Raw genomic sequence first — 13,766 nt, 5'->3', positions numbered from 1 at the left:
ACATTTTTTTTAGTTAATATTTATTTTACATTTTAATTCAATTAATATTAATATTTTGTTCAGTGTTAAAAAACTGAAACAGGAAGTCTTCTGGATCAGTGTTGTTTCTTGCAAAATGGTCTATAAACATATTCTCCATTAAATTGTCCTTCGACCCAAAGCTAGGCCTGTCATATAAACACATAAATATTAGCCATATATAACATCATTTTAATTATCATTGCAGTATTTCGTAGTGTCTTTACTATATATGAAGTGTTTTCTATAGGTTATGTTTGTATTGTAATTACTTGTTGTTGTTAACTGTAAGACTCTTTTATTTTTAACATTCAGTAACATTTATCTCTGACTATATAATTCTTATAAAATAAACTAGGGATGCACCGATAGGATTTTTTTGGGCCGATACCGATATTAAACACTTGTATATAATACTATACGGTTTTGGTTTATTAGCTAGTTTATTTCTGCATCAAATTATTTTTACTGAACATGGATTTGATCTAATGAACATTCAACTGAGCAACATAATAAGAGAGGCACAAACTAAGCTAAAACAAATATAATAAGACGGCATGACAACCTTCAAAGGTGGTTTTTGCTATTCAGCATTTATTTTATTAACAACATTAACTCATTTTTTTTTTACATATAATGGATTTCTTTATGCAGTTAATTAATAAATAATCGGTATCTGCCTTTCTCATGCTATTGCCGATATGCCGATGTTTTGAAATTCATCAAAAATCGTCCAATAAATATCGGCGGCCGATACATCGGTGCATCACTAAAATAAACCCTAATTATCATCCGAACGAATATAGTGACCGTGTATTGTTTTCATATTAGTTGCTTAAATAAGTGTGGGCTAAACATTCCCCAAATCCATTCACAAAGTTAAAACGTAGAAAATGGATTAAGGTTCACAGTGTTGGGCAGAAACTAGTAACTAGTTACTTTAATAATATTACTTTCCCTGGTAACTGGTAGTGTAATGATATACTAAAAAACAGATACATTACAGTTACCATCCAAAAAGGGCTAGTTGCTAGTTACATGTTTAACTGGCACCTGCTTGAGCCTGTTGCAAATTTTGGTGTATATGTTACTGCTTTATTACATTACATAACTTGTTTAACAAATAGTTTGAGGCTGTTGTACTCTTCATTTATCTGCAACTTTCATGGATTCACAGACTCACAAATCTTTTATGGTGGGGTGTGCAATTGAAAAGTAATATAACTACATTTACATTTATAAGTACATTTACATTTAGCAGACGGTTTAATCCAAAGCGATTTACAAATTATGTAGAAGCAATCACATCAACAAAAGGGCAGCAGTACATAATTGCTCTGAATCTTGTCTCGGTTAACCTAACCCAGTACATGGTTCTTTTTTATATAAAGGAAACATTATGAAAGAACAGAATAAGAGAAAAAGTAAGTGGTAGCAATGCAGGCTCAGGTATAAATAAAAGTGATGTGTCTTCAGTCGATTTCTGAAGGTTGCTAACGACTCTGCTGCTCTTGTGGCGCTGATGATGAAGCCACCGCAAGCCACCGGAGCGCAGACATCTGAAAGAGTGTGTGACTGAATTAGTTTATTAGTGTGTATAGGGGTGCAGAGTATGTAGCCGTCTTCTCCCTGTTAAACTTTTCCTTGTAAATTGGGTTGCCAGCCACATTCTGTATTTTTACAACTGTAGACAACTTTTACAGACTTGACCTGTAATTACCAGATACAGTATCATGCTGCAATTAATTTTTTACAGTATGTTCTATAAAACTTTACACTGTAAATTTACATAATGGCAGCTGTAATGCCAGCAAATTACTGTATTTTGCAACCAACCTGATCTCACGAATTTCCGTGGCATAGTCACAGAATTTTTTGCTCATTTGTCCGTGGCATTCTCACGGATCTCCGCATTTTTCCGTGGCCTTGCTACGGACTGTCTTTTTCCGTGGCATTCTCACGGATTGGTTACTCAACTGTTTTGTCCTATTTTCTTACCATTTTCGCTTCGGTTTAGGGTTAGATCTACATGAAATGACATCCCTACCCAAACCCAACTCTAACCCCAACGCCAGGCGACAATTGTATAAATCAGAAAAAATAGTATAAACCAATAGTTAAAGTGACATAATAACCAAACACCAAATCTAACCCTAAACTGAAGCAAAAATGGTTTGAAAATAGGAAAAAGCAGTTGAGTAACCAATCCGCGAGAATGCCACGGAAAAAGACAGTCCGCAGCAGGGCCACGGAAAAATGCGGAGATCCGTGAGAACGCCACGGAAAAATGAGCACAAAATTCTGTGTCTATCCCACGGAACTTTTACAAAACTATAACCAAGTTCTGTATTCTACTGATATGCCACTTAATTATAAATGAGTCATTACATGTGTTATTGCAATAAATTGTAAATATTGTTTTTATTAAAAAGTCTCAAATGGAAAGTAAATACATAATACACACATACAAAATTTAAAACGTTTATTTTTTACAGGCAAAAGCCATAAAACTGCCTTATATAAACATGTTGGCTGAAATGTCAGCTGTATGAAATAAATGCACTTGACAGTTAACATTAACAGAACAGTTAAAGGAACAGTATGTAAGAAATTTAAATCAATTAATCACAAAATGGCCCTGATATGTCACTAGACATTAACAAAACATTTTCATTTCAAATACTTATATCACTGACAACAGTGGTATGGCCAGGATATTGTCATTTAAAAAGTGGAGTTGCAGCCCTCAACTGATGTTTATGTTGTCATGTTGTGTATTGGCCACCAGTTGTGTGATTGCAGTACCAGTTTTAGCCACAAGTTTTGTGATTGCAATACCAGTTTTGGCCACAATCCTACATACTGTTCCTTTAAGAATTATCAGAGCATAAACAATGCTCTTATAACTTTCAAAGAATGGAAAGGTTTTAAAATATTTATTTTAAAATTATGCAAAAAAAGAAGGAAAAAAATGAAAGCCAGGAGGGAAAAATACAAAAAACAAAAATTACTATTATTTTGATGTCTACACTCTAAAAAACGAATGTGTTAAACACAACACAATCAGTGTTATTATTGGAACAACACACTTCGTGTTACTTTTACACAACTTGTGTTGTCACTTTTATTTATTTTAACACAAAATACATTGCATTTCACTGACAAAACTTGCAAACAAACCAAACTTTCCACCTTAAACTATATTCTGCTATAAAAAAAATAACAAACTTGTGTATACTTTCAGGTGCTCAGCCAAGGCTGCATATTAAAAATAAAAGTTTGATGAACTTTTGGATGTTGTCTTCTTACTTACACAGTAATTATTAAATATTTATTCATTAATTGTGCAATTTAATTGTATTATTTGGTGTAAACAGAAGTAACTGGGGAAGATCAATGGTCTGTTAAAAAAAACGTTCTAAAATCTGATCTTTATTGTGCACTGGATCACAACTATATCACAACCAGTGGTGGCTGGTGCTAAAAAAATTTGGGGGGGCGCAAACACACTCAAAATCAAACTTTTACTGTAGTAATGCAGTACGTTTCTTTTTGCTTTTATAGCAATAGCACATGCATTTTTCCCTCACAACAGGGAGTACATACAGTCCATCAGCTCAATATGCACGGCTCGTGAAGTTTCCTTAAAAACAGTGGTTTTCTCGTGGGTGCTTTTTAAACTCTACAACAACAAAACTAACAACAAAGGTGACCAAGCCAAGTAATATACCGGATTATATGAGCTCTCGCTCTCATTATGTCCACGCAACACAAGCTCAAACGCGCCACAAAAGTTCATGTCGTGCACGTCTATCACGCATTCAGACTTTAAAACAGCAAACAGGGAAAAAATAAAACTCAAGAAGACTTACATGATATCCAGCTAGCCAACTCCGTTTGCCATGAGAAGTGGTGGAGAACACAGACTGCCATCATTTGACTCCGTTGGTCGATCTGGTCCAAGCTCCTTAATCCTTTATTTATTCATCAATTAAATACCTTGTAAAGGGTGATTTTGTAAGGATAAAAGCATATTTTCCTTCATCTCAAGATATTTCATTTGCTTTCACTGATCTGTACTGTAGCTATCAGTTAACACAGCAATCTCCAACGCGGTTATGAGACTTTTCGAACGATCCAATCACAGGGGGTAAAAAACATTAAAAGCAATATTGATTCGCTTTCAACATAAGTGGGAGTGTTTGGGGCGCACAGTCCTGCGCCCCAGGGCGGATCCGAAACCAGCCACTTAGAGCTCAGCCTCAGGTGTTAATACTGTGTTAAATAGTTTTTATAACAGCATCATGAATATTCTTCAGTTCATAATGTTTATTTGACCGAGTATTAATAATATTTGACATATTAACACTTAATGCCATTTAAATCATGGTTTAATGTAATGTTAACCCACAAAGCTAGGTAGTTTCTTAAGTTTGATAATTATTGTTTATAATTTATAACAAGTTGTGTTGTATTGGTTTATGTGTCAAGTTGTCATAACAAAGATATCTCAAACAATGTCATCTTCGCATTAAACATGACATGGGTGAGTGAATGCCACTTAAGTGTCAGTTGTCATGAATGTGCGTAGAGTCTTCTTCATGTTCGTGACACATGTCATGTTATGATTATGAATGTGTCATGTCGGCCGTATGCACACCCCTTCAAGTAAAGTGTTAACAAGTTTTATTTCTAGTTTTAATTTTTTACATGGCAGGGGAAAGCAAGAGGTACGTAAAATAAAATGAAAGTTTCTAAGTAGTTGCACACATCTAAATGCTTTTTGGCATTCAGAAATAGACCCAGATAGATTTCAGCCTAATAGGGATACTTGCACAGAATCACCAATTTCACATGTATTTTGTGTATTTTCAAAATACAAAATACTGTATTTGTATTTAAATACATTTTTCCTCACAGTATTTTGTATTTGTATTTAAATACATTTTTCCACACAGTATTTTGTATTTGTATTTGAAATACATTTCCATGTATTTATGCCCATCTCTGGTCACAACATAGTTTTGATGAGTTTACAATTAGTCTAAATTGTGGGGGAAAAAATAACAAAATAATGAGTATTTTTGACCGGTACTCAATGTATAAGGTTGATGCAGGTAAACCTCATGTTATACGTTTCTGCAGTCGCGTGTAACTTGATGCTTTGAAGTTTGAATCCCACCTTCAGCTACAGCGCGCAGTCTCTGGCTTGTCCACGCACACTCCCAACATGGAGGAACTCGGGGGATACCCCACCAAATCCTCAGCCTCCAGAGCCAAACTCTTAAAAGTCTTACTCAGTGTAGCCTTGTGCATGGGCTCACTGTATCTCATACAAATCAAAGTGTCAAAGTCACGTAAACCTAAAGATTTCTACTCGTACGAAGTAAAGGACGCGCGAGGAAAGACCGTGTCTCTGGGAAAGTATCGAGGAAAAGTAAGTTATGCAATCTCACGACCAGACAACTGTTGATTATAAATAATCAAATGAAATATTTTGTGTGCATGTCCGAACGTGTCGTGTGTTAAACATTGGCTGTGTTTGATGCTACTGTAGGCGTCTCTGGTTGTAAACGTGGCGAGTGGCAGCGAGTTAACGGAGCTGAATTATCGCTCTCTGCAAGAGCTTCACCGAGAGCTCGGGACGTCCCATTTCAACGTGCTCGCCTTTCCCTGCTCGCAATACGGCGACACCGAGTCCGGTACCAGTCGAGAGATCGAAGCTTTTGCCAGATCCAACTACGGTGTAACCTTTCCCATCTTCAGTAAAATCAAAATAATGGGCTCGGAGGCGGAGCCTGCCTTCAAATTCATTACAGGTAAAAACTCATGCAACAATTTCCATTTCAAACCAGTATGAACCATCAGCTGTTTATCATTAAAACCATTACATAATTCCTTTATGTTGTGTTCGGGCCTTATTCCAATAGGATTTTATGATTACTTTTCAGAGTAATGAGTAAAGTACGCTTTACTTTTTAAATGAACACATTAATATTTGAGATACTTTTTCAAAAAAAGTAATGCAAGTTACTTTTTTAGTTTAATTAATTTGATTTAAAAAATGATGTACTGAATTAAACTAAACATAGTCACATTATACACACTATGCGTACATGCCTGTGTGGGAACAGTTTGAGTCAGAAACTGAGAAAATATCAAATATGCAATTTCTGAATGCAGAACTTTTCAGTCATAAAAACACCTGCAAGGCCTGAAAGAGATCAAGCCTCAGCCATGAAAAAATAACGCAAGTTACTAAAAAGTAGCGTAAGCATTACTTTCTATTAAAAGTAACTAAGTAACATAATTAGTTACTTTTTTGGGAGTAACTTATGGTAACGCATTAGACCCGGCGCCAGACACCAATTCACGGACTGGCATTTCATTTTTTAGGGGGGGCACAAATGAGATCAACCTCGCTGCAATGCATAATATCATTAATTATGAAATAAATGGACAAAAAAGCGAGGAAGAACTAACATACCTCCCCATTAACGCAATACACACAGGAGTAAAGAATGTAATAACGCTAAGTTAAACAAATAAGCGCAGCAAACACAAAGTGAGTTAAACATACTGTGGTAAAAATGTGAAATTTTTAATAACATGATACAGTTAAAGGAATAGACCATTTTCTTAAAAGAAAAATCCAGATAATCCATTCACCACCACGTCATCCAAAATGTTGATGTGTTTCTTTGCTCAGTCGAGAAGAAATTGTGTTTTTTGAGGAGAACGTTGCAGGATTTTTCTCATTTTGATGGACATTGATGGACACCGACACTTGGCTCAACACGTAACAGTTTTTTCGGCGGAGTTTCAAGGGACTCTAAACGATCCCAAACGAGGCATAAGTGTCTTATCTAGCGAAACGATTGTCATTTTTGACAAGAAAAATAAAAAATATGCACTTTTAAACCACAACTTTTCCAGCGTGACCTAAAGTAAATGCGTAGTGACGTAGGGAGGTCACATGTTACATATATAAAACGCACATTTGCGGACCATTGTAAACAATAAACTGACACAAAGACATTAATTAGTATCATTCCACATACAACAACGTCGGAACGGTCCTCTTTCAAAACACTTATAAACACTGGGGCGGAGTTTTGCATTCGTCCTCTGTGACCTCTTGACGTCATGAAGTATTACGTGAGGTCACGCTGACGCTTTCAGGACCGGAGAAATATGAGAAGTTGTAGTTTAAAAGTGCATATTGTTTTATTTTTCTTGTCAAAAATGACAATCGTTTCGCTAGATAAGACACTTATGCCTCGTTTGGGATCGTTTATAGTCCTTTGAAACTCAGTTGAAAATAACTGTTAAGTGTTGAGTTAAGTGTTAAGTGTTCATTAAAGTCCATTAAAATGAGAAAAATCCTGCAATGTTTTCCTCAAAAAACATAATTTCTTCTCGACTGAACAAAGAGGGACATCGACATTTTGGATGACATGGTGGTGAGTAAATTATCTGAATTTTTCTTTTAAGAAAATTGACTATTCCTTTAAGCAGCATCACATTACGGTTGAAAATTTGACAGATTTCATGACAGTTCACAAAAGTAATTAATATAAAGCAACTTACAACTTACAACAAAAATGTTGACTGTTTTTGTTGTTTCAGCAGCGAAAATATTTCAAAGATCAAAGCAGAACCATAACGTGTCTCACTGCAAAACAACGTAAGCAGTGGCGCGCTTAGCAAACAACCAAACATTTTATTTTTATAAAATCAGACCAAACACATTTTTATTTTTATTCAGGAGTTAAATATATACAAAACAATAACTTTTAATAAAAGTAGCCTATTGATAAAAAAAGGTGTAAACAAGCAAGGACTGGTTGGTGGGACATGGAGCTGTTGAACAGGTGAAGGGAGACCGCAGGCTCGTCCAGGGCGGGCACTAGTGACTCACAGTGCGGGCCCGTCCCCCTAAAGCCCGCCAATGGCGCCGGGACTGCAATGCATTACTTTTAAAAGTAACTTTCCCCCAACACTGTTAGTGAAGACCACTATAGGTTCCTTTAAAACCAATAGGCTACAATTACCATTACGTAAAACCTTTAAATCCACTAGAATTTAATTCCTGGTTTCTGTTGTGCTCTTCCTGTAGCTCAATTGGTAGGCCTATAGCGTTGCACATTAGTAGTGCAAGGGTCAGGGGCTTGAAACGCAAGGAACTTATACTTAAAAAATATAGCCTATAGCTTGAATGCACTCTAAGTCATTTGGGATAAAACCATCGACCAAATGCATAAATGTAAAAGTACTGTTTATGTCAGAAGCGATGGCACTAGCAGCAAAAAAGACTGCTCATTTAAGTGTATGTTGAGGTAAATTAGAAAATATCTTGACAAAATGTTATGTTTCACTGTGCATGACGCTTCACTTGGGATTTTAGGAAAATGTGTGTTACATGTGCTGAGAGCGGGATTGTTGTAAGACAGGGACAACCAGTAATGTCTCAGCCTCAGGTCTGGTTGTGATGGCCCTAAAAGTCTGGTGGTGATGGTCATCAGCCTTGGCCCCATTAATTTTAGCAATGACCCGGGTGTGTAGTAAATTTTATAAATGAGCTAACATAGTGTTTTATTTTCTAATATTTTGTTGTTATTGTTTTTTATATGTTTAGATTCAATACAAAGAATACCCAAATGGAACTTCTGGAAGTTTCTTGTGAATTCTGAGGGCCAGGTGGTAAACTTCTGGAAGCCTGAGGAGCCCATAGAGGAGATTCGTAAGGAAGTCACGACGCTTGTGCGGAATATCATATTGAAGAAAAGACAGGAACTATAATGGACAAAAACCTCCACAAAAACTCAAAGAATAATTTCTTCAGTGGGCACGTTTAAGTGCGTATGGATGCTCTGTGGCAAAATCCGGAGCCCTTTGCCTTGAGAATATTAGGCGGTTTCCCGGACAGTGTATAGATTAATCCAGAGTCAGGAATAGGCCTTAGTTATATTAGGACATTTAAGTAGTTTTTACAAACATAACATACCTTACAGAAATCATTACTGGTGTGCATCTTGAGACAAAAATGGCACTTGGCAAGATATAAGTCAGTGCAAGCTGTTCTTAAATTAAGGCTGCTCAAACATGCATTTTAGTCTGGGACTAGGATAATCCCTGTCTGGGAAACCGCCCCAAAGGTCATGTGAATAAAAGTGAATAAGACCTGTCTTTTGCTGCTTGTGTGTAGGCATGTGTGTAAATGTTAATGATTTGGATTATTGCGATTGAAGTGTGGTTTTAAAAAACACATCCGAAGTCTGTGTGTTTTGTATTTCGGGCATTTGATTTGAGCTTGACAGTTAAAGGTAGGGTATCACATTTTGAAAAAATGCAAACGGTAGCCGACTAGCAATGAAATCACGATCCCACCCTTCTTTTCAAATCACCATCCAAAGTCACGCCTCTTTCAAAACACATTAAAACGGACAGATCAGACGGCCACATCTCATTTCTCATTCACCAGTAAGAAAACTTTGCAGTATAAAATGAATAACATTACCAAAATAACCAACATAACTGTTTTACATCAGAATTAGTTAAAGCACACTTTCGGTTGTGTAGACGTAGTAACTATATCGTTACGCTTATCCGTAAACGAACACAAATTTCATAAGCAGCACAATGTTTTATCAAAGTATAATATCTGAATCCATGTTAATACAAACATATCACGTACCTACCTTACCAAAATAAACAGTGCAACCACCCTTTCAGACCCTTTGCCTCCTGCAGCCGTTTGCATCTCGTGGTAAAGCAGTAAAGTTACAGATGTTAATTTGGGTTTTTGCTCTTTGCTGATCCAGACAGTTTTTGCTGTTGTTTTTATAAAACATGTCTTTCGTTTTGCGGCTCCTGTGAGGGTTGTCAATTCAGCAGAAAGTTTGCCATTCTCCCTCTGTTTACAGACGGGAGGTGAGCGCACGTGAACGCGCCAATGACGTATGGTGTCTGCGTGAACAAGCTGCGCGGTGGCATTCAAATTACACAACATTACGAATGAGGGGCAAAAAAGGCAATGTCCGTTCGGACCGAGATCTATGATTGGTTGAAACTTTTTTGGCCTTAAGCCTTTCACAGATGACATAAATTTCTACAAATACATTTAAACAACTTAACATAGTGATTGCTATGATGATGTGAGGAGACCTTTAACCAGCATAACTAAAAATGTTTCTGGATCAAATGAGATACCTTATTTAATTTAATCATAATGATTTAATGATTTGTCACAAGAAAACAATTGAACAATCACAAATGTTTAAATTGTGTATACATTGAAGTTAATAATAAGAAAGACTTTGCTTAAAAATGAAAAATAAAAACTAAAACATTTCTTCCTAATGTCTTCATATAGGTACACTGATTTAAAATGTAATTTGAGAAAGCCTAAAGGTCTTTACACACCGCAACTTTTGAGGAAATCCTTTTTTTTAATGACAAACTCTTATGACAATAATGATTATTTTATACTTATTAATTTACTATTGATTATTTGCCACTAATAACACCAATACTGAATTATTAGGCAACATATCTTGTCTTTTAGAAAAAATAATTATTACTTCATTCAAGTGATAACATCTGATAGGGAAACATGACATTAGTACCTCAAATTGAGGTATTCTTGTTAAGGCATGACAATTGACACATATGTAAGCAATAAGGTACGAAAGGCTGTGCTGAAGGGGTTGCAGGCGACGCGAAGCGGAGTGCCTGCAACCCCTTCAGCCGTTACTTATTCACGATACAGCACTTGCCTCGAGTACCTTATTGCTTTTATAAAACGGTTACCACACAATATTAAAGTAAAAAAAAATATTAGTGCAACTTTCATGAAGTTAAATCAATAAAAGCATTCCTTCCGCTAGAAAAAATAGTCCCTGACTGCGAACAACAACATGAAAGCTCTAAAAAACAACAAACTGTTCTCAGACTTTGTCTCATTATATGTTTATGTGTTGCTAAGGGTGTTGCTAAGGGCGCAGTGATATTAAATAGAACTGTTGGGTGAAGCGGTCATAGCAGTGTTTTACGTGAATAAAGCACACCTATTGACCAATCAGAATCAAGGATTGGAACTAACCGTTTTATAATCCCCATTATAGAAGTAAGGCTGGGTTAGTCTCATTAGGTCGTAGGTCAGATAAGTAACCGCAGCAGACTAACCAGCAACATACTGAGTGTGTGATTGATCAACTCGTATTGAATATCATTCTGCAACATATTGGACTAAATGATAACTTGAAGCTTGAGTACTTATTTAGCCATGTGTTTCCTGAAATGTAACTGCCCAGTTGACGCTATCTCTTTTGTTTATCACTCACTGATTTATTTATTTATTCATTTATTTGATTTTGAAGCTTATTCTCAAAGACTTCCATATATCTTCTGTAGCATGTGACTGTTTACCTCCACGTGTGAGGTCATGAGGCGGGAGGTTCAGATAGATTTGTAAATTTTTGACTTAAGATGGGATTTTTGATTCATGATAAACTTATAAATCTTATATTTAAAAACCTATTTAAACCTAAGGTGTTACTAATATTTGTGTCCACTAGATGGCAAAATAATACAGTCTCTTAAAAGATCATGTAAAAATGTTTTAGTATGTGCTATAAATATAGATTCTACACTACAAATGCATACACTATTTAGTGTATACTTTAGTATGCTTACATTGTACATACATTGTAATATATACCAATGCCAATAGCATAAGCACTGCTAGAAGGCAGATTGAAAGCATGTAGAAATAAATGTATATGGATGGATAGTGTTAACTATGCGGTAAACTTTATGGTCAGGGCCCGGTTGCATAAAGCGCCTTAAGAGTAATTTTCCCTTAAGTTCAACCTTATGTTTCCCTTAAACTTAAGGGTGTTGCAGAAAATCCCTTAAGTTTTTTCTGTTGCGTCTCCATGGCAACAATAGTATTTTATAGCAACAAACCTGGATCGCTGTCATGAAACACATAATGATTACCTTTACCTAAGAGAACTGTTTACAGGATTATATGCAAAACCCTTAAATTATTATCTTACAATAGTTAAGGGGAATTTACCCCTTATGGGAAAAACTTAAGGTGCTTTATGCAACCAGGAACTTTACTTGTTTTTATCCCATACATGTGGTATTATCTTTCATGTTTTTTTAATTCGATTTGGTCTTTCAGTATTGGTTTCTAAAAATCACTAATAGGACAAGAGTGCTCATATGTATACTCATAATTTATATCTGATGTGACGGAGGACAAAAGCAGAAACAAATGGGTTCTCAAGAGACAAAGAGACTGAGCACTCAGCCTGTAGAGCGACCACCTTTCCTGTCCTTATGTTTATTGGCTTTAGCCTGCATGGCCCAGCTAATCCATCACATTTTTTATTTTTTTTGGATTGAGTGTTATTAAAGAAACACCAAGTACCAAATGTCCAGACAAGTGGCGGCATACGTTGTTCAGCTTCAAAGTTCAGCCTGGTGGGGTTACTGCTGGCCGGCTGTGATCTGACATTTAGTGAGCTCTGATCAAAAGGCCATGGATCACTTTGACAGCACAGAGGTGTGCTGCTGGCAATGGGTACTTCAAAGTGCCAACGTAATGCATACAAATTATGCAAAGCATTTCCTTCTCAGTGTGCCAATAAAACTAAACAAACAGTGAGTAAAAACCCGTACCTTTGTTATTCAGAGATTGCTATCATTACTGTAGTGTCAATATTGATGTCAAATCAACATACAGGTGCTAGTCATATAATTAGAATATTCACTGCCTATAGCAGTGGTTTATATAGCAGCACATTAATAGAGAGGCGAAGGGAAGGAAAAGATGTGGTTCAAAAAAGCCTACAGGGATAACCGCACCCTGGAGAGGATTGTGAAACAAAACCCATTCAAAAATGTGATGAAGATTCACAAAGAGTGGACTGCAGCTGGAGTCAGTGCTTCAAGAACCACTACGCACGCAAGACCTGGGTTTCAGCTGTCGCATTCCATGTGTAAAGCCACTCTTGAACATCAGACAGCGTCAGAAGAAGTTATGTTCTCTGATGAAACTAAAGTGTGCATTTCCTTTGGAAATCAGCATTTTTTTTTACAGTCCATACATTTACCATGAATACATTCACACTCAAGTCTATGAATTGTCCTCTACTGTTATTTGTTGGTTTTGTTTAGCCATAGGGGGGCAGACGAGGATTCTGGCAAAAACTGTTTCGCATGCTTGTCACATCAACATCATGATATGCATAATTTTCCTGAACTCAACAGGACTATCATGAGTTTACAAGGTAAATAAAATGTAACAGATGGGAACAATTTGTACTTGTTTGGTGAAACGCATAAACAGTTGAGAATCATTTACACACTTAAATAGCATCTTATAAACACACACTGAAACTCAACTACATATTGTAGTACAGTTGAGCCTCTGTCTCTTGTTTTATGTAACTTTACACGTGTTTTCCAATTTTAGATAGAAAAAAATGTATAGTTTTTTCTCACATCATTCCAACCCTGTAGAAACACAGAAGAAGAACATACATTGGATACAATTGCAGGTCATATTAAAGGAACAGTTCACCCGCAAATGAAAATTTTGTCATTATTTACTCACCCTCTGGTTGTTCTAAACATGCATAAATGTCTTTATTCTGGTGAACACAAAAGAATATATTTGTAATCAAGCAGGAGGCACCATTGACTTCCATAGTAGAAAGAAAAAATACTATGGA

At 36.1% G+C, this 13,766-nt stretch overlaps 1 protein-coding gene across 1 annotated transcript; it reads left to right on the top strand.

The window, feature by feature from the left end:
- Nucleotides 1-5,170: 5,170 nt before the first annotated feature.
- On the top strand, nucleotides 5,171-9,286 carry gpx8 (glutathione peroxidase 8 (putative)). Its single transcript, XM_055169206.2, has 3 exons — nucleotides 5,171-5,455; nucleotides 5,576-5,837; nucleotides 8,657-9,286. Exons 1-3 carry the CDS (start codon nucleotides 5,249-5,251, stop codon nucleotides 8,818-8,820), a joined length of 633 nt encoding a protein of 210 aa, XP_055025181.1. The 5' UTR covers nucleotides 5,171-5,248; the 3' UTR covers nucleotides 8,821-9,286.
- The last annotated feature ends 4,480 nt before the right edge of the window (nucleotides 9,287-13,766 follow it).

This window comes from Misgurnus anguillicaudatus, chromosome 5 (assembly GCF_027580225.2).
Source record: "Misgurnus anguillicaudatus chromosome 5, ASM2758022v2, whole genome shotgun sequence".
In the NCBI taxonomy this organism is placed as follows: Eukaryota; Metazoa; Chordata; class Actinopteri; order Cypriniformes; family Cobitidae; genus Misgurnus; species Misgurnus anguillicaudatus.
This window is presented reverse-complemented; position numbering and strand designations above follow the sequence as displayed.

Bases quoted from the DNA above. Each gene is read 5' to 3' on its own strand.
- gpx8 (XM_055169206.2), top strand. From the start codon at position 5,249: ATGGAGGAACTCGGGGGATACCCCACCAAATCCTCAGCCTCCAGAGCC. The intron at 5,456-5,575 runs GTAAGTTATGCA...ATGCTACTGTAG, and splicing joins TGGGAAAGTATCGAGGAAAA to GCGTCTCTGGTTGTAAACGT. The intron at 5,838-8,656 runs GTAAAAACTCAT...TTATATGTTTAG, and splicing joins TGCCTTCAAATTCATTACAG to ATTCAATACAAAGAATACCC.